At 46.9% G+C, this 21,045-nt stretch overlaps 1 protein-coding gene across 22 annotated transcripts in view; it reads right to left on the bottom strand.

Annotated features, from left to right (window-relative positions):
• Positions 1 to 21,045, bottom strand: part of EIF4G1 (eukaryotic translation initiation factor 4 gamma 1) — a 980,016-nt gene that overhangs the window by 547,496 nt on the left and 411,475 nt on the right. For all 22 annotated transcript variants that reach the window (XM_078666154.1, XM_078666151.1, XM_078666155.1 and 19 more), the window contains 2 exons: positions 16,527 to 16,615; positions 13,956 to 14,127 (listed from right to left, as the gene is read on the bottom strand). In XM_078666154.1, the coding sequence (XP_078522280.1) occupies positions 13,956 to 14,127; positions 16,527 to 16,615 (261 nt within the window). The remainder of the gene's footprint in view (positions 1 to 13,955; positions 14,128 to 16,526; positions 16,616 to 21,045) is intronic.

The raw sequence follows: 21,045 nt of genomic DNA, 5'->3' as shown, positions 1-21,045 counted from the left end.
GGCCCTTGTTTGGACCCCCGAAGGCAACAAACTGAGGATTTTCGAAAAGCCTTAGTACGTTCCAAATAAAATTTTAAGCACCGTTGCACATCTAGCGAATGGAATGCGCTTTCTGCTGGTGTAGCCGGTTGAGGAAAGAACGCCTTCATAATTACCGGCTCATTCAAGTGGAAATCAGAGGAAACCTTAGGCATAAACCTCGGATTAGTTCTCCTGATCACAGTGTTTCTCTTGAATTGAAGGAAAGGTTCTTGGATAGTCAAGGCCTGCAATTCTCCAACACGCCTAGCCGATGTGAGCGAAGAAGAGAGCCAATTTCCATGAAAGGTATTTCATGTCAGAACGATGGATTGGTTCAAATGGGCCTTTCATGAGTTGAGAAAGGACTAGATTCAGATGCCATGTCGGAGGAGGCGGTCTCACTGGTGGATAGACTCTGAACAAGCCCTTGAGAAATTGCTTGACAATTCTGGCAGACCACAAGGAAGGCACAGACGCAGTCCTTCTGAACCTTGATATTGCTGCCAAATGGACCTTAATCGATGAATGGGCTAGTCCCGACTTAGCCAAGGACAGCAGATAAGGAAGGATCTGATAAGGCTTGGAAGTGAAAGGATCAATGCATTCTTTCCTGCACCAGCAACAAAATCTTTTCCACTTAAGACGGTAAGTTCTGTTCGTAGAAGGAGCCCTTGCTTGGGAAAGGACCTCCCTAACCTCTCTCGATATGGGTAGGTTCATAAACTCTCGCTGCTCAGGAGCCATGCAGTCAGGTGTAACGGCTGCGGATCTGGGTGCCAAACTGGTCCTTCGGACATCGTGAGGCAATCTAGTAGAACCTCCAAAGGAAGAGGAGGGGCCACCGACAGCAGGAGGAGTTCTGTGTACCAGAACTGCCTCGGCCAAGCAGGAGCTATCAGGATCATCCTGCACGGCTCTACCTTGATCTTCCTGATGAGTCGTGGGATCAGAGGTATGGGAGGAAAAGCGTAGACAAATGTCCTCGACCATGCTATTGAAAGCGCACTCCCCAGAGAACCTCGATGGGGAAGCCTGCTTGCATAAGACCGGCATTTCCTGTTGGTCGGAGTGGCAAAAAGATCGATCTCCGGTCTGCCCCACTGGCTGAAGGCCTTCTCCAAAACTCTGATTCAATTCCCATTCGTGGCTGACTGAGGATGACCAACTCAGTCTGTCGGCGTTTTCGTTTAGGACCCCCGGCAAGTGTTCTGCCTTCAGCGATATCCTCCGAAGGATCGCCCATTCCCAGATCTGTTGAGCTTCTTGGGACAATGGACGAGATCTGGTTCCTCCTTCCTTGTTCACATAGTGCATGGCCGTGGTGTTGTCTGTCCTGATAAACACTTGTGAACCCTCCAGGCGAGGAAGAAAAGCTTGCAGAGCCAGTCTCATCGCCCTCAGCTCTAAAAGGTTGATGTGGAGACGTTTCTCCTGGGGCGACCAATGACCGCTGACATGCAGGTCTTTCATCACTGCTCCCCAACCCTCCAATGACGCGTCCGTTGTGACTACTTGTGGAGACGGGTCGCTTACGAAGGATAGACCTTGGGACAAGTTGTCTTGATCTGTCCACCATAAGGCCGCTTCCTTCATCATTGGAGTGACCGTCACTCTGTCCTCGAACGAACCGTGGGCCTGTTTCCACTGGTTGTCTAGTTGCTCCTGCAGAGGACGCATTCTTAGTCTGCAATGGGGAATCAGTGGGATACACGATTAAATTACTCCCAGTAGAGACTTGTAGCGACGTACTGAAAGACACTTTTTTGCCTGTAAGTCCTTGGCCAAGGTCTGTAATTTCTCTCTCCTTTCCGGAGTAGGGAATGCTCTTGAGAGCTTTGAATCCAAGATGGCTCCCAGGAAGCGGGCCTTTCTGGATGGGACCAGGGATGACTTTTCGTTGTTCAGAGTGAGTCCCAGATTCTGAAACAAATTGGTGCAAGCTTGAACTGCCTCCAGTGCTGCCTGCCTGGATGGAGCTTTCAGTAACCAGTCGCCCAGGTAGGGAAAGACTTGGAAATGGTTCCTCCGCAGGAAAGCTGCTATTGGCGCCAGCACCTTTGTAAAAATTCTCGGGGCTGAGCGGAGTCCAAAGGGTAAAACCCTGAACTGAAAATGGCTCTTGGCTACTGTGAATCGCAGAAACCTTCTGTGTGCTGGGTGAATCGGAATGTGGAAATACGCATCCTCGAGATCGAGCGTGGCCATGAAATCCCTCGGATTGATAAGCTTCAAGATGTCCTGGAGGGAGACCATCCGGAAGGACTGGGAGATGAGATAGGGGTTTAGCTCCCGGAGGTCTAAAATGCGGCGCCACTTCTCCAGCGTTTTCTTTACCAGGAAGAACCTGGAATAGAATCCTTGCCCCCTTTGGTTTGAGGGGACCGGCTCTATGGCTCCCTTCCGGAGCATCTATTGGACCTCGAGCCGCAGGAGACGCTGGTGTTTTGATGGAATGGCTGCCGGGGGCTTGGGTGGAGGGACTTGCGTGAATTCCAAGGTATGCCCTTTCCGAATGATGTTGAGCACCTAACGGTCCGATGTTATCCTGGACCAGTTTTGAAGGTATTTGGTGACCCTGCCTCCAACTGTTGATCTCTTGAAGGAGGGTCCAGTAGGAAGAGCCAGGAGGCCGCTATTGGCGTTTGGACGAATCACGGCCTCTTCCAGCCGGTTTCCCCTTATTGTAAGGCCTGGAGTAGTTTGTAGACTGGCCCTGCCGCGGTTGATAAGGCTGACGGTATTGCTGGGAACCTGAGCCCATGGAGGAATAGAGTTGTTGAAAGGATCCCCTGTAGGTACCACCTCTACCTCTGGATCCCTTAAAAGGAGACTTTCGGTATTGAAGGGTTCCCAAGGACCTGGCAGTCTCCGTGTCCTTTTTTATCTCTTGAAGAGTGTCGATGAGTTTTCCGAACAATGCCTCTTTATCAAAGGGAAGATCCAGGACCTTGTTTTGAATCTCAGGCCGAAACCAAGTTGCTCGGAGCCAGCCTTGGTGACGGAGGACTGCCGCCCCAGCCAAGGATCGAAACGTCGTCATTGCAATGTCCATTGCACAGTCGCTCCATCGACGTCACTTCTCCCTCTTGCAAAATCTTTTTTGCCTCAGATGTTGACTCCGGAGGTAGCTGGTCAAGGTACGGGGCGATATCACACCAAAGCTGGCGGTCATATCTACCCAAGATTGCCAGGGCATTCGCCGCTCGCACCAGCAAACTCGCCATGGACGAGAATCTCTTGCCCGCATTATCCAACCTCCGCCCTTCCTTGTCCGGAGGAGTTTTTAAGGGAGCAGAGGGGTTACGGGATTTCCTCTGCGCTGCCTGCGAGATAACGGAGTCTGGTCTTGGATGACGCGTTAAAGCAGCCGGACCATCATCGGGTGCCTTGTATTTCTTATCCAGACGCGGTAGCACAGGGACCACCGTCGCCGGGATCTTCATCGCCTTTAGGCCCTCATTCCACAAATGATCCACAATAGGAATAGTTCTAGTTGATTTCCTGAAGGGTTCCTTGAAATCATATAGGAAACAATCTGTAGTAACCTTAGGCATGGCTAACTTGAATCTTCCAGCAGCTCTGTCCATCAGCTGATGGAAGCCCCCAATGCCCGCGGGCGGGGAATCTGCTGGGTCCGGGACTGGTGATGAGGGATCTGGAATGATGTAGTCATCATATTCAGTATTTGGAATTGAGTCATGATCGGACTAGTGATCCCCATCCGAGGACTCATCATGGGCCTCTTGCAGCCCGGAGGAATCCTGTTGGAAGGATGTTTGTGGCCGAGGAGAAACTTGAGCCGGAAAATTAGGTGGCACTGAGGAGGCCGAAATCACTGGAGGCGCAGCAGGCGTTGGCGGCACCGGAATAGGCCTATTCGCCATAGAATTATAGTCCTGCAGCATCTTGTGCAGATCTTGGAGAAAAGATGGCACTATAACCATATCCTGCCCAGAATGTTGTTGTGACTGGGTCGTCTGATGATGATCAACCTCCTCGTGGTCCTATTCGCCCTCAGAGTCCGTCTCCTGGCATTTGACTAGGAGTTGGGAGGGACTACTTGCATAGCTGTACGGGTCTGGTCATCCTCCTCGGACTCCCCCTCTTGAAAAAGCATGGTTGGCAGTAGGGGAGACACTCCTCGGAGAAGTTATCTCTGGCGTGATTCTGGTCACAGAAACCGTAATTCTCCTTTCAGAGGATAGTATCGTCGACTGTTCGGTCGTCAACGGTTGTATATGAGTCGACGAGATGGGGTCGTCGAAGTCGTCGACGATGAAACAGTCGACGCGCCAGCGTGTGTCATTGTCAAAGTCGTCGACGCCCTCGTCGACAAGACCGTCGTCGTCGACTTAGTCACCATCGTCGGCGGCGGCGACACTGAAACTGCAGTCGACGGGACCTTCGTAAACCGTACCTTTGTCTTCAACGCCTTCGGCGGCGGCTGTCGTCGGCGCCGACGCGGTCGTCTGTAAATTCCCCGTCGACGGCAATGACACTGCCGTCGACGGTACCTTCGTCGACGAAACCTCTGTCGACTGGATCGTCGACGACATCAATCTCGATTTCTTCGTCGACGGAACTTCCGCCGTCTTCGTCGTCGAGGACTTAGAACTCCTCTCAGAAGACTGGGATGAAGGTTTTTTTGAAGGCTGAGGCAGTCTTCTCACCTTTGGAAGGCGTAGCAGGACCTACCCTCTCCTTTTCACCTCAGTGAGGAGATTTGCTGGGACCCTGGCTCACTCACTGGGGGTCTTTTTTGAGGCCTTAGAAGATCTTTCCATAGAGGGAGAAGGGGGAACCCCTACCCCTCTTCACTGACCTTCTTGAAGAAGACATCGACACTGCATCCTCACTGTCACTAGAGACAGTGTCCTTCCTGGAGTTCAGCTTTGGAGTCATGTCCAGAGTCTACCCTCACGGTCCCGGAGGGTCTTGGTGGAAAAGGTGCGACAGATCTTACAGTCCGCAGCCTGGTGGTCAGGATAGAGGCAATAGATGCAGTCTTTGTGCTTATCCTCCACAAAGAGCCTTTTCTTGCCACAGGTGGAACATGGCTTAAAAAGGGATTTTGTCTTCTCCATTTGACATCCTGGAAGGCAGCGAACAATCCTGAAGAGAATCTGAAAGAATCTGAAGAATAATCCTGAGGTAAATCCTTTCAAGAGTAGAAGTTGAGCAGAGCTCAAAGGAGACTCCCTAAGCACAACGTGCGGTAGAAAATCTGAGGCTCTGAGGTTCCTTCAGGAAGGTTCTAAGGGGTGAGGCACTTCTGATTGTGTAAAAGAGACCAAACTTTGGCCTCAGCCAAAGAGGGTGATATGTTACAAAAAGGAATGAGGCCTAGGCCTTTTTCCTTGGTCTTTTGTACATACAACTATGGTATTTTGTTACCGAGACTCCCATTCCGACGACGGGGAATGATACAAAGCATGGTAATCTATGAAAGTTCCAATACTGGGGTAAGCATGTCTACGCAACAATACCCCTGTATTTATTGCTCTAGAGGCTGTGTCTGCTGTGTCTAGTGCACATCTTATGAAGGTATTTGTAATAACCTTGCCTTCCTGTATTCGGTCAGAAGCCCTGGTTTTATATTGTTCTGGCAAGTGTTGCATGAGTGACTAACTCATCATAATGAGCTCTATCGTATCTTGCTAAAAAACAAGAGTGTTAGCAATCCTCCAGACATTGGCTGCTAGTGAAATGGTGCATTTTCCCGAAGCATCTTAAAGCTTAGGCTCTTTGTCAGGGGGTGGAGCATCCCGTTGTCTGCGAATTAGCTATTTTTCTCGCATTCGACACTGCTTGTGAGTCCAATGGCAACTGTCCTTTAATGTATGCTGGATCAGTTGGAGCCGCTTTGTATTTTTCTAGTCTGGGGTTAATTACCCTTGCTCTAACTCGGTCTTTAAATATTTCAGGTGCATGTCTTACCACTCCACTAAGTTCAGCAGAGCTTCAGTCCTTGTCTAAGGCAAGGTTCGCAGTTGTCACTCAATACTAGATTTAGGGGTGTTTCAGGTAGGGGTACAGGTCGAGACCAAAGGGTCCCTTACTTGGGGTGGATAAACGCCATATAATGACACCCTCCAGTGGGATGAGGCATCTGCCTAACTCTGCCTGGTTGCGCCCCCCCCCCCCCCCCACTCCCCCATCTGCAAGATGGTGGGGACAGAGTTGGGCTTCACCTCCCCTCCCCCACCTGAGGGGTGGGTTTGGCAATGGTGGGCACACCTCTCTTCCTGACTTGGTTCTCGCCGATTCTCCCACCCAAAGTGGGGGGTCAAAACTGTGAGAGCCAGTTGCTGGGAGAAGCAAATGACAGGGGAAGCTCACAACGGCAGCAAACCATTGAAGCTTTCCCTTGGTGGACCCTGCCCATACTGGGGGAGGAGGCTTGGCACCTCGGCCCAGGACGTGCATTGTTTCAGACCCCCGAGAGCAGCAGGCTCTCGACCCAGGGGTCCAGGGTGGTAGCAGCTGTGAGCAGCCACTCAGCCCAGATACTAGACTTGGGTCGTTTTTCAGGCGGCATCTCTTAAGATGCCCTCAGTGTGCATTATTCGTTATAGCCCACACTGGCATCAGTGGGCTTAATGAGCTGAGAAGGTTGATACCAAACCTCCCAGTTTTCAGTAAAGCAGCTATGGTGCTGTGTAATGACAAACTCCCAGCAACATATACTCTTAATAGCAGCACTGCAATTACAAAGTCTAAGAATTGGTTTAGGCACTGTAGGGTTACAGAGCTCATGCACCTGTACCCTCACCACTGGTATAGTGCACCCAGCTAAAGGGGTGACTGAGGTATGCCAGGGCAGTGTTTTGTGGGGGTGGCACACAGGGATGTATGCCATGTCGACTCTTCACTTTATTCAGCAGCAATACTCAGCCTGCAAAGGCAGTGTGTGCGTCAGGGTACCGAGCCTCTAAGGGTGGCACAGTAAGTGCTGCAGCTCTTAGGGTCCTTCCCTGGTCACAGTGCCTTGGGTATCTAGGGTACCATTTACCAGGGGCTGACCTGTGGCCAGAGATGCCAATTGGGTTTAGGCTTCAATGCAGTTTTAGGGAAAGAACATAGGCCCTGGGTACCTGATTAGCAGGATCCCAGGGCACACTCCGTTTGCTCAGCCAGTCTGCCTCCATGTTGTCCTTCCCTGGTAGATGTATAGCTAGGTCTCTTTTCAGTGGGATGGCCCATCTCCATATGTCCTGCGCTAGGTTGGATAGTTGACTGATTGTGTGATTCCCTGTTTGTTGATGTAGAAACATCGTTGTGGTGTTGTCGGTTTGTATCAACACTTCGCCCGTACAGTTGTTTCTGGAAGGCTTTTAGAGCGAGGAACACGGTCTTTAGTTCCAGATAGTTGACGTGCTCGATCGCATCTGTTGGAATCCCCAGGCCCCGCACCTTGAGCTGGTTCATGTGTGCTCCCCATCCCTTCTGGGATGCATCTGTGGTGAGGGTCACTGTTGGGGTTCGTGGTGTTAAAGGCTTCCCCTTTGTTATGTTCTCCTTGTTCAACCACGCTATCTCCTCTTGCACTGCGTGCGTTACAACCACTAGATCTTCCCAACTCCCTGTAGCTGGTGACCATTGTTGTTGCAACCATTCCTGGAATGGTCTCATGTGTAGTCGTATTTGGGGACTAGGTGTATTCAGGATGCCATCATCCCCATGATCTTGCTCGCTGTCCTCACTGTCAGAGCTCGCCCCTTCTGGTACTGACATGTCTCCTTCAGCAGGGCAAGTGTTCTCTTGTCGCTGGGGAACACTTTGCTCTGTATGGTGTTAATCTGTGCGCCTAAGAAGATCTTCACTTGTTCTGGTTCCATTGAGGATTTCTCCCAGTGTATTTAGAATCCCAGTTCTGTTAGCATTGTTGTGACCCGCTGTGCATGTTCTTTGCATTGTTTGTAGGAACTTGCTTTTATTAGCCAGTCGTCGAGGTAGAGGAATACATGAATCCCTTCCCTCCTTAGGTGCGCTGCCACTGCTGCTAGGCACTTGGTGAAGAAACCCTTGGTGCGGGTTTTAGTCCAAAGGCTGAACTGGTAGTGTGCTTTGTCGATGGCAAATCTCAGTAAATGTTTGTGCTGCCTGTTCATGGCAATGTGTAGTTAGGCTTCTTTTAGGTCTATGGTGGGCATAAAGTCTCCGTTCCTTATCTGAGGAATGACTTCTTGTAGAGATGTCATCTTGAATTTTTGTGTTCTAATGTATTGGTTTAGGAACCCTAGGTCCAGGATGGGTCTTAACGTTGCGTCCACCTTTGGTACGAGGAAGTAGTTTGAGTACACTCCTTTTTCTTTCTTCGAATGGTACTGTTTCTATGACCTCTTTGCAGGGGGAGTTCTTGTGCTTCCTCTATGAGTAGCACTAGTTATTTTGCTGAGAGCGCTTTTCTTTTTGGTTTACTGTTTGGCGGTTTCTTTTCCAGTTCTATGCAGTATCCAAACAGTATGATGTTCAGTATCCATTTGACTGTTATTTTCTTACATTCCTGGAAGAAGTGTTTTAGTCTGCCTCCTACTGGTGTTAAATGTTTGTTGATTTTTAGGCAGTGTAACCCTTTTTTGTTGACTGTTGTGCCCCTCCCATAGAGGTGTCGTGAGGGTGGGCTCGCTTGGTGGTGCGGAATCACTTTCAGGTGGGTTGCTAGCCCCCTCTTGTTTGCTCTTGTCCATTCACCCTCCCGCGAAAGGAGTGGCCCCGAGGCTGGTATTGCCAGGTTTGTTTTTGCTGGCCCTGCTGTGCTCGATTGTCGCCCTGGTAGCCCAGCTAGAATGTCTGATGTGACGTTCCCGGGTGGTTTCCCCCTCATTCGTTTGGCCTCCGTGTCGGTGTGCTTCTTCTCATTCCTCTGAATTGCAAGGTCCCCATGGACCTTGCAGTTTCATTTTTCTTTTTGAGTTGGGTGAGTTTCTCATCCACTGGTGCTCCGAACAGGGTTTCTCCATTGAAGGGGGTGTTCAGAATGTTATTCTGTACTTCCGGCTTGCAGCCCGAGATCCTCAGCCAGGCATGCCTTCTTTATGACCCTGATCATCATGAGCCTGCTGGATGTGTCTGCCGCATCCAGGGCTGATTTCAGGCATGAGTTTGCTATATTCTTGCCTTACTCCACCACGTGTGTTGCTCTCTGCTGGTATTGCTCAGGGAGGTGTTTGAGCAGTTGTCTGACCTCGTCCCAATGCTGGTATGTCTTGAGTAGGGCATTAGAGTTGGCAATGCGCCAGTGTGCTTCTGCATTCCTTTCTATTTTCCATCCAGTGAGGTCTACACTCTTACTTTTTGTCTGGTGGTGGGCCTGAGTTTGTGGGAATTATCCCTTTTTCAGGCAGTTGCTGCAATGATTGAGTCAGCCGTGACGGATCCCTGGATGTAGGGAGGATCCTTAGAGGAGTGTTTGTATTTCTTCTCTGTTCTAGGTGTGAGACCTGCAGCTTGCTGGTTCCTTTAATGCCTCCCTCCCCTGGTCCAGGACACTTGGTAGCATGGGGAGGAATTGACTCCTGGTTTGCGCGAGGAGCAGGGTCTCTAAGAGGATGGGGAGGAATGGACTCCTGGTTTGCGTGAGGAGCAGGGTCTCTAAGAGGAAGCAGGATTTTGTTTTTTCTTCCTCCAGTTTCATTCCATAAGCTGTTGCCGCGTTCTTGATGACCATGTTGTAAATACCAATGTCATCTGGCGGCCAATGCCTCAAAGGATACGCCTCCACGGCCTCTTCCGGGCTTTCGGAGTAGAGGTCCTGCCAATCCAGGTCCTGAGCCACCAAGGATGCAGAAACCAAACTTGTGTGCTGGTCTTCCTCGCCATAGTATAGGCCCTCTTCCTCTTGGTGTTCTTGGAGCTCTGGAGTTTGGCGGCTCTTCTGCGTCTAACTCCTCTTTGTCCTCTACCTCTACGATAGTCGTCTGCTTTGACGGGATGGTGAACCTCTTCATCCGCTCGTCTAATTCTTTTCCTTTGCAGGATGTTATCCATTTCGCCCTCGAGCCTGCTCCTTTTCCTTTTCATGTCGGACTTTTTGGAGTCGTGTGTCAGACGATCTCTTCGACGTAGATGTCAAAGTCGCCTTTGGGTCCTTTTCTTTCGGTGTCGAGTGCGCCTTTTCGGGGACGTACTTAGACGACCTAGGGTTTTCTTGTGTTTTCGCCGTCTGGGAGACCTTTTCGAAGGATCCGCTGGGCCGTTAGTCCTTGGATGCAGCCATCGATATTTTCCGCGCCAGTGCTCCTTTTGTGGAATTACTGTTTTTCGAGAGTCTGACTCAGGCTTTCGATAGTCTGCCAGGTTTTTAGGGGTCGACATCTCTCCTACCTCTTGATGTTTTCTTATCGCTCTCTACGACCGTGTAGTCATCTGCTTCTTCGGCGATGTTGTCCTCTTCCTCACTGGAGAGGCACAAGTACTGAAGCGACGGAGGTTGAGCTGGACCTTGCATGCTGTAGTTGGCTCTCTTCCGCCTCACCCGGAGGGTCTTTGGGGTGAAGACTGAGCAGGCGTTGAAATCCTTGCTCTCGTGGTCAACCAGCAGGCAGAGGTTGCAAACCGGGTGCTAGTCCTGCGTGTATTTGTGGAGGCAATTGCGGCAGAATTGGAACGGGGTCTTGTCCATTCCAGCGCTCAGGGGTCCCTCTATGTGCGCAATCTCCGAAGTCTTCGATGGTCTCCTCCATCATCCCGGCTCAGTGGTCTTGTTTCTGGATGTATTCTCAAAACTTTTTCGGTAGATTTCAGTCTTTTCCTTCTTTTCTCCCAAAACTCTGGAACCTCTCGGTGACGATCCAGACCAAACGGCGGGCTACGAACAAAAAAACAAAACAAAAAAAGAAGACTAAGATTCCAGACCCAACCACTAGACCGCGGAATAATGCACAGCATAGTGAATTCAGAAAGATTCACGCTGCAAAACACAGGTTTCCTAGTCCGCAAAACCCCTCCGGGGGAACATATGATCTTGCCAACAGATTCATTTTGTGATGTCGAGCCCAACGCCAACAAACTCGCCTTGTTGGAGTAGTAAAATCACGTCTTGGAGAGTGACCATATGTACATGCTCTGACAGGATGCAATGATTTAACTGCGGTTTATCTAAGATTGGCCGCAAAGATCCCTCCTTTTTAGCGATTAGGAAGTGCAGGGAGTACTGTGAGTGTGAGGTGGAATATTTGGAGGTGTGGTGATGAGCTTCAGACAATAACCATGTTGGCTAATGTCCAACACCCACAGGCCCGATGTTATGGATTGCCACGTGAGAAGAAAATGTTGTAATCTTTCCCCGACAGATGAAGGAAGTCAATGTTTTGCGGTGTGTGCAGTACCACGTGGGGCATCATTTGCCTCTACCTGAATCCCTATAGTAGCCTCAGGGAGAGGAGTGGTGACTCTGGCCCCAGTGATACGAGGAAGATGCTTCGGTGGATGAAGTTTTTAAGCCAGCCCTAGAAGAGGAGCAACAAAGCCATGAGGATTTGGAAATAGTAGGGCACCCATAAACTTGGTACTTCTATTTTTTTATTGTTTCAAGAGCCATGTCAACGTGAAAACTGAAAAGATGTTCCTTGTCAAAGGATAACCAGAAAGTGAGCAACCCAATATACCCTTGAGGGTTTGGGCAATAGATATGGAAAGGTAAATGAACCTTCAAGGGTTTTAATTAAACTTACAGTTTGACAAATGATTCCAAAGTTAAAAATTGTGCGGCCTTACACACTTGATACCGCTAATGCTCAGAATGTGACAGCAAAATATTAGATTTGTTTAAGCCAGTCACCAAACGGTGATCCTCATGAAAGGAGAAGAGCAACAAAGGGTGTATACGAAAACATGCTTGTATTTAATACTTCCAGTTCATAATAAAACAGGGTACATAATAAACAATGTTATAAGAGGTACATTTCAAATGAATCAATCTAGAGAAGCCTCTTTACAACATTTGTTGACGCTTTCCTACTTATTTACAATCTAATCAGTTATCCGGTAGGTAAAGCGAATGTAGACGTTTCGGTCTCTATTCTTGTGTTTCAGAGACCATCCTCAGGACATTAAAATCATATCTTGAAGAACCCTAAAAATAACAGAATTGTCATTAAAAAACCACTCTGTTCCCTACAATAGGGTTTAAGCTATATATATAATATTGTCCGATGCATATGATACTATATGCATCGGACAATATTAATGAATTCAACTGGATCCCACTGAATTATACTTAGAATACTGGGACAGTGTGAATATCAAGGCCACATTTAGGCTTGTGAAAGCATAGACATTGTTTTTCTCTGTTTTGTTTAAAGTTGTTAAGAGCCAGGGTGTTTTTTATACATTATATATAGATTGCTTAAACCCTATTGTAGGGAATAGAGAATGTTTTTTAATGACAATTCTGTTATTTTTAGGGTTCTTCAAGATATGATTTTTATGTCCTGAGGATGGTCTCTGAAACACAAGAATAGAGACCGAAACGTCGACATTCGCTTTACCTACCGGATAACTGATTAGATTGTAAATAGGTAGGAAAGCGTCAACAAATGCTGTAAAGAGGCTACTTTAGATTGATTCATTTGAAATGTACCTCTTATAACATTGTTTATCTATCATGTACCCTGTTTTATTATGAACTGGAAGTATTAAATACAAGCATTTTTTCGTATACACCCTGTGTTGCTCTTCTCCTTTCATGAGGATCACCGTTTGGGGACAGGCTTAAACAAATCTAATAATTTGCTGTCACATTCTGTGCATTAGCGGTATCAAGTGTGTAACGCCGCACAATTTTTTACTTTGGAATCATTTGTTAAACTAAGTTTAATTAAAACCCTTGAAGGTTCATTTAACCTTTCCTTGTCAAAGGAGACATTTGATAATGTCTGTTGTACTTCTCGTTTAAAACCAGATAGGAATAGCCTGGCATGGTGCCGCAACAGAATAGATGTGTTTCCCTAGCAGCAGTATCTGCTGAATCTAACGCACCGCAGATAGATGTTTGACATGAGCTTTCACACAGAAACAAACTCATATGATCTTTTTATGCTGCTTTGGGAGGTGTTGGTGGAGTTCTCTCTCGTCCTGGTAGGCACGGTCATATTGAGCCAATAATGCCCATGGAGTTAGCAATTTAACAGTGATTGGTAGATTCAGCTGCTATTCTTAACCTGAGGCTTTAATTAAGGTGCTCTGATTGTCATGCAATGGAATTAGCCCATTTACGAGGGTTGTAACAACTAGTGAGTAGGTGAAATTTGTCCGTTGATGTAAATGGAGTCGAATGGAGAGGCTTTGTACTTTTTGTTGACGCTAGGTGTGATGATCCTAACTCGAACAATGTCTTAAGATGTCTTCAACATGCCAAAGCATACCTTTGAGTATAAGGAGGTATTGGTTTGTCCTAGGTGTTGTGGAGAGCGTATCATAAAATAAGTAATCTTCAAGAGGCTCTGTGTAGTTGGACATCAGATTATGGCAGCCGTGCCAATGAGCTCCTGATATGAAGCAGCGTCATCAGGAGAAGATCGTCTAGCAGGGTACAAATCTGGATCTGTGTCGCCTCAGGGTCAATAGTGCAAGCAGTCTAAGTCTTGAGTCGCAAAGTCAACATCCAACTAAGTCCTCTAACATCTGGCCAAAGTCCAGTTGCCACTGGACTACCAGTTGCCACTGGACTACCAGTTGCCTGTTGTCTGCAGTATCAGGCCAATCATTCCTGGGTAGATAACCTCCCTTCTGAGGGTCCCAACAGCTGCCAGCGAACTCTGTGCCTAAGTTCGTAGGCATTCAAGCAGAACATATTAGAATAAAGTTAACATCTTTTAAGACCATTTTTCAGGCCAGTGTCCACCAAGGATAAAGGAGCCTACTACTGACCCATGAAGACACTTGGAGACATAGCTTTCCAGCACAATGCAGAAGACATCATGAATCCTTACCAGACATGTACTGGTATTTTGTGTCTCCTGGCTGCAGGCTGTCTTCTTTTTCCTCCCAGGTCTCATCAGTGTCTTCTGGACGGGGCCGCGGGGTCTCTTCTGGCTCAGTGGTCGGAGGCGGGGCAGAAGGAGTTGAAGATTTTCTCTCAGGTGTTGTACTGCTAACCTGTGACTAATTAAAAGTAATATATAATTTAAGCACAGAGCCAGAAAGAAATGTGATTATAGATAACAGCTGGTAACTTCAATTACATCCATACAGTTCTTGGAACAGCAGAAATTGGGCTCAGTTAAAGATGCACATGCAAAGTGCACTCCACAAATGGAGAGTTACCATGAGAAGATAAACACAAATGTACAGGAGCGCACTGATTCTGAGCAGACTCCTGCTTACCATTGGAAAACGTACTGGATTTCTACGTCTGAGGGTTTTGTTTGGTTCATACTTACAACCAGCCCCTCCCCATTAGAATAAATACCAACGTTGTACACTGGAGGATACCGATATAACTGATTTAACAAAGATGAAAAATATGGTCCAGGAATCCTAGGACTGGACATGAATCCCAGATATTTTTCGGAGGAAAAGTTTGCTCAAAGCTCTGGACCTCTCCAGCCTCTAGAGAACATACGTAAAAAGGGTTGCGAGCATGTTTTCCTCCTTTCCCAGTGTTGTAGTTCACTCCCATCAATCGGTATATTTTGCTTGACAATAGAAGATAGCACAATAGTTTTGCTTGGTTCAGACCTGGGTTTCGGTGCCGAAGGAGTAGTGGTATGTTTCGGCGTCGATGGTTTGGATGTCTGCGTAGCCGGTAAAATTGTCTTTTTCGGTGCCGGTAAGTGTGCGCCGGCACCGTGCGAAGGCCGACTCGAGCCCGAGTCGCCTGAAGGCTTAATTAGCTTCTTAGCCAGGCCCGAAGGTGGGGCAGTAGAAGCAGTGTGTCGGTGTGCACCCGAGCCGGAGGGCGAGGGTGTGACTGGGGTCTTTGGGTGTGTCGAGGAAGGGTCGGGGTCGACGGTCTTACTTACGACCCGCTGTGCTGGAGTGATGTCCTCGACTTCGGAGCCTTCTGCCTCGGAATTGCTGTCGACGTCGTGTTCTAGAACGTTGACGCCTTCTTCAAAGATGTCGTCCGGAATGGAAGCTGAAGATAGAGCCATTGTTCTACTCGCTCTTCGGTCCCGGATAGTCTTTTTTGAGCGGAAAGAGGCACAAGCGGAGCAGTCTTTGGCCTAGTGCTCCAGGGAGAGGCAAAGGTTACACACTTCATGAAAGTCAGTGTGGGGAAACTTTGACCCACATTGAGGACACTTTTTAAATGGCGTCCTTTCCATGAGCTGGAGTCGAGGCCTAGTTAGGCCCGAAGGCCGCCGACCGGAATCGAAGTTTGCGGTGTTGAAGAGTAGTGTCGATTGGAAAAGCGTTCGAAACTTAATTTCTGTAAGTTGGTGAGAATTGCGCGCCAAAGGAAATAGGTTCCAGCCCGGAACGCTGGAAACACATCCGAGCCCAGAGGCGGAAATAAACAATCTGGGGATGGAGCCGATGCCCATGCGCGTATCATCCAAAGGAGGAGTCACCTATCCCGTGACTTCCAAAGACTTTTCTACAACAAAACAAACTGCAAACATCCGGGCCCAACACTAGGTGGCCATCTATACATAGTGTGTAACCTGCAGCTCATATGCCTCGAACAGATATTTTCCATGGCCCCTACCTTGGCTCATTTTGGTCCATCAGTTGTTGCTCAATCAGGATCCCTCGACGGAAAAAGGTATCCGGGGCCGCTCATTTTCTGGTGTCTTAATCGATGAAGTATGGTTTTTCCTTTCAAATTCCTAGATTGTTACAGGTATTTCATCCAAAAGGTCAGTGTCTCCCGTTGCTTCCAGACCCAAAGGCAGAAAAAAGAATTTGAAGATTGCTTTCATGTACAGGAACTTCCAGGGGACTGCCCGACTTCACAAGGCATGGACGTAGCACGAAATGGTGGGCAGCGCTCCATATGAAGGGGGAGGGGCAAATCAGACCCAACCACTAGATGGCAGAATACTGCCCATTTCATACTGCTAAAACCAAATTATGGTGAAATTTCTCTTAAAACGCTTCCTAAGGCATTAGGAAGTGACAAGACGAAACTAAGCAGTAAAAAAAAAAAAAAAAATCCTAATTCACCTAGTGGAATCCGAATTATTACTCCTAAAGAGTACTAGCTTCTCCAATGTACAGACATAAAGCCCTGCCCATCCCAGTTCTCTTTATAGAGGGCTCACTCAGCACTTTCTAAAACAAATTCAGTCTGCTTCTCCAGTCCAAACTATATCACTTGCCTTTTTTTTGGGTGAATGGGACTGAATAGAGCTGTAGTGATGCCACACCACCCAGTCTACAGATGTATGCTCTATGCACAGTGCAGAAAGCACAACAGTTCGATCTGTATAGCACAACAGTCCAAATGAGTGTTTTACTTCTCAAACAGGTACCTTTCCTTAGGGCTTAGCCCTTACCACCATAAAGCATAGCCAACCATAGAATCTTACTGATGTAGTCTACTGCAGCACTCTTACCTCTTTAAAAGCATCCAGCAGGTCTCCAACAGCTTCCTTTTTGTTCAGATCTTTAATTTTTCGTTTTTTCTTTGGCACAGACACTGCAGCTGTAAAACAAAGGCACGTGGGTGTGAAAAACAGAAAAAAAGTAGCTTGGAGCACTTGCTCTTTTTGTCCAGAGGAAAACGAGAAAAGGAAATAATGCCCTATTCCCTACACTGAATGCCAGCAGGCTGAATCCACAATCCTACAGGCCTCGGAGCGTTCTAATGTTACTGTTGTACTTTTCCACCAAACTCCTACACTGAGTATACATGGTTTGTGCAAGCCTATATCAGGTTGCTGGGGCAGTACGCGGTTACCAGGCTGTACGCTTAGAAGGCAATGTTCATAACCAAGGTTTCCGGGTAGAGTACTAAGGCACTCCAATTGGCTAACCATTTGGGCACAGGACAGAGCACTCATGGTTTATTCCAAGGTGTGTGTAGTTGACCAATACACAGAGCGAACTACCTAGTAGCATGGCCTATTAAGTACTTATTTCAAGGTGATCCGATACATCACTAATGAAATCCAAAATACACCAGGACAGATATTCCACCTTAGATTGCGTTTTTCTCCTTTGGGTGTTAGTGTGAAAATGTGAAGGCGGAAATGCTAGCGAAGAGGTGCAAGAACACACAATGGTCCAGTATCAAACTAACTTAAGTACCTAACATCACTGCCGGTGCTTGCATTAAGGGAGGTGGGCTGGGCACATGTGAATCTACAGCACTACAAGCTGCAAATCGACTGTGGCAGGTTAAGTTATGCTTTCAATTTGCAGCATGTGTTGCACTAGATCACATGCTATGCAGTCTGAAAAGCAGTACCTCTTTCCACTAATATGGTGGCTTGCAAGCCCAGCAGTAGTCTGAAATAATGTTTTTAGTACAGTTTGTCCAATGTGTGCTTTTTGTTGGGAATGAATGTCCACACAATGTCTAGAGAATGTGTGGGTAGACAACCAAGTAACAGCATTGGAATATTACAGAGGCCATTGTAGCACCAGGAGAATCTGCTCTAGGAGTAAAAGCCAATTCAAGTTTAGCTTTGTAGTATAATTCCTGAATACATCTTTGTGCCTTTAAAACTGGTTTATCAAGCTGTGTCTGGTCAACAAATAGAGGAGTTTCTTTATATAAAGGACATTTTAAGTACTCAAACTCTATGATTACAGGTGCCAAATGCTAGAATTTGGGTTTTGTTAACTTCGTGTGCCAAAGCAAGACTGAGCACCTTGGAATTGAGATGTAGTAACGGACCCTTATCTTGTAAGCAGTTTTAGGCATAGTTGCAATTTGTAGGGACGGGAATTATTCTGCGTGTCTCTGGAGTCAGTGTTTTCCCTGCCTTATGATTTTCAAGCAACTCACTTAAAAGTTACTGTAGGTTTTCTAGATGCCTACCTCAGTGAGCATGACAATCAAATGTCCACTGAGGTCTCCCGGTTTACATGAATTGAGACCCTAGAGCTTGGCTCGGAGTTCGAGGAGGCATGCCTAGTGCACCCCTATTTCCCAGAGAGTGGCTACTGTCCTAACTACCCAGGCTGTGATGGACTGACAGATGGCAGCAATAAATCTATGGTCAGGAGGGATGAGTTACTAGCCACCCTCCCGATAAAGTCTGTGCAGTCTCCCCCTTGCCTGGGGTCCTGTTGACTTTGTCTACCTGAGACGTGTGTTTGAGAGCCAGTGGGTGTACTGGGGGAAGATGGTGAGCTGAGCCATTGTGTGTAATGTGAGCAGTTATGCTGGACATTGCAGCTTTCTGGTTCCCCTCTCAATTCCTTGGACAGACCTGATGGGCTGGGGTAGACACTCCGCTCTTCTCTGGGTTCAGGTGTACTAACTCTATGAGGACCCTCCCACCTGGTTAGTGCCTTCTAGTTCGAAGTTAATTATAATTCCTCTTTAGGGAATAAAAGGGGCTGGTAAAAAGGGAAGACAGTTGGTCATCCTTTGGTCACCCAGTGAACACCCTATTCCTTGTGATTGGAGATGCAACCAGGATTCAAATATAGCAGACCCTCTGATTGGATCAGCATATCAATCAGAAGTGATAAAAGTCTGGCCTTAGGTGTCAGTTGATGCTAAAGACTGCTGCAAAGGAATGTTCCAGTTTGAGGAGGGACAAAGGCATCAGCAACATCGGGGAGAGAACTAGCGGATTCTGTTAGGCATGTGGAGCTGGAGCTTTGAACAATGAAATTGCAAACAGCTGCTCAAGATAAAGAAAGGAAGCTTGCAGCACATCAGGAGACTCTGAAGCTTGACCCCAGTCCTTGAAGGTGAGATCGCTTTGCTCAGACCCCTCCCCTGCACTGTGGGGGCCTGTGTGGCACTACCAGTTACAAGCAGTATCTGGGGAATAAAGTCCACTGGATCAGGGCCCCACCTTTCTTTTTATGGAATCTGGGGGTGTTGGTGAACTGGCACTGTCAGGCCACTACCCTCCCACAGCTAGCCAGTGGCTACCGGACTAGTGGGACTGCAGTAAACGGACACCAAAGATCACATCTTCAACTACCAGAGCAGTGTCCTCACTCAGGACGGGTGGGCACACCTGTTGCTTTTGGAGGAGGTTATGGTGCTAATCAAGAATCGTTGACTTCACAAAGTTTCAACATATCATTCCAATACAAAGATTAGTATAATGCCTCGAACAAATGAGAGCAACCCTATGCAACATGGTCTGTAAGATGCAATACGAAATGTATGTCTACACGTTAACTGTTTTGATAGTGCTTAACGTCTAGGCACTAGAATACTGCTTTGGGTCAAAACTCTGGCCCAGAGGTTGCAGACATCTGGTTTTCACAGTTTATACTAGTTTTATGTGTAGTATGAATTCTCGTGTGCATTAAAGTACTGGTCGTTTATAAAAAGTAAAGCACTGATTGGATATTGATTTTATAAGTTGGTCGTACAGTGTGCACTGTATTCTGAATGTCTAACCCCGACCGCACCTGCTTGAGTAAGCCTCGGACTGCTTTGTCTCGCTACCCTGAATGTCAAGTGCTGGAAAGTAGTACTTGGTTATCCAGTTTTGAGCCAACTAATACTGAGGCCCCAGGACTCCCTAGCACCTGCCTTTAGGCAGAACTACTCTTGCTTTTGGGGTTATTTCTAATTGAGTTTAGCATGATCATTCCCACAAGGAAACCAACCGGTATACAGTCACAAAATTGCAAACCTAGACCATAACAAATTATCACACTGCAAAAGTCAGAGGGAGCAACCAAACTCATTGCCTGCTATGGTAATCTGACATTCCATGCAACAAAAATTCTTATTTACCTATGTCTAATAACCCACCCTCAATTGAATATTGACTTGGTCATATAGTTTTTTAGACCTAGGGTGTCGCACTTCATGGATACAGCGAGTAAAATAAACATATGTACAAATTAGAGTTGGTAAAACAATATACAACTTTAACTAGGAGTGTCAAAGAACAAACCCTCTAGCCTGAGTTTATAAGAGGGGTTGTCCAGCAACAAACTCCTTGCCTAGTACAATAATCTGAGATTCCTTTAACAGAATAAAAATCCATCCTTAAAAGTCTACTGGCATTAACATACTTTTCACAATAAATGAGTTGTGTCTACTGCCGCCGTTGTCGTATCTTTTCATAAGATATAATCTTTAACTAAGGCATGTAATATCTTCACCCAATGAACGAATCAGGCCTATAGTCGTGATTACTGACTTGTGACCAGAACCCCCTCAGGCCTACTTAATTGAGCGTGAGCTTTCCCCCAAGAATACCATCCGGTATAGTTATACATTTGCTAACATACAAAGTTAAAAATGTGCAAACATACAGTTAAAAATGGGAAAACAATATATTAACACATCTAAGAGGGCTCCACAAGTATTAACACATCGCAACTCCTCCAGCCTCAAGGTTCATCACAGGTTCTTAACAAAACTGTTACGTTTTATGATCATCTGTGTCATTCCCAGTGCCAAAATCTCTCTACATGCTTTAACAGTGTATAATAACCCAACTTTGGGTGTTTGTCATACTTTCCACATTAAAACCACATCAGACATACTGCCAGATCAAACCTAGGGCATTTGATAATTTGATATACCTTTCCCAATACATCACTCATGTTTTTGGCCTTCATCTCAAGTTTGTCACCATAACTAATACAGATCTACTGAATTAATATTAAGCTTTTCCACAGTAAGCCATCATGCATATGGTCGAAACTGCAAGTATGTACAAAATAAAAGCTAGCAAAAATATACAACATAATTAGACAAGTTAACAAGCATTATTAGCGTACAAATCTTCTACACCCAGGGCTTGTCAGAAGGAGTAACCAACATCCAAAACCTTGCACACCACAGTCAATTTGAGATTTTGTGCAACAAAATACTGGTCGGTCTTAAAATAAATCTTGAAAGAAGCTTATTTTTCTAAAATTGGTGTGCATCTTCTTTCCGAGTCGTGTCTTTAGTCAATGTGTGCATAACAAGCGTCT

This window comes from Lissotriton helveticus, chromosome 11 (assembly GCF_964261635.1).
Source record: "Lissotriton helveticus chromosome 11, aLisHel1.1, whole genome shotgun sequence".
In the NCBI taxonomy this organism is placed as follows: domain Eukaryota; kingdom Metazoa; phylum Chordata; class Amphibia; order Caudata; family Salamandridae; genus Lissotriton; species Lissotriton helveticus.
The sequence above is the reverse complement of the archived record's forward strand: the minus strand, read 5'-3'. Positions and strand labels throughout refer to the sequence as shown.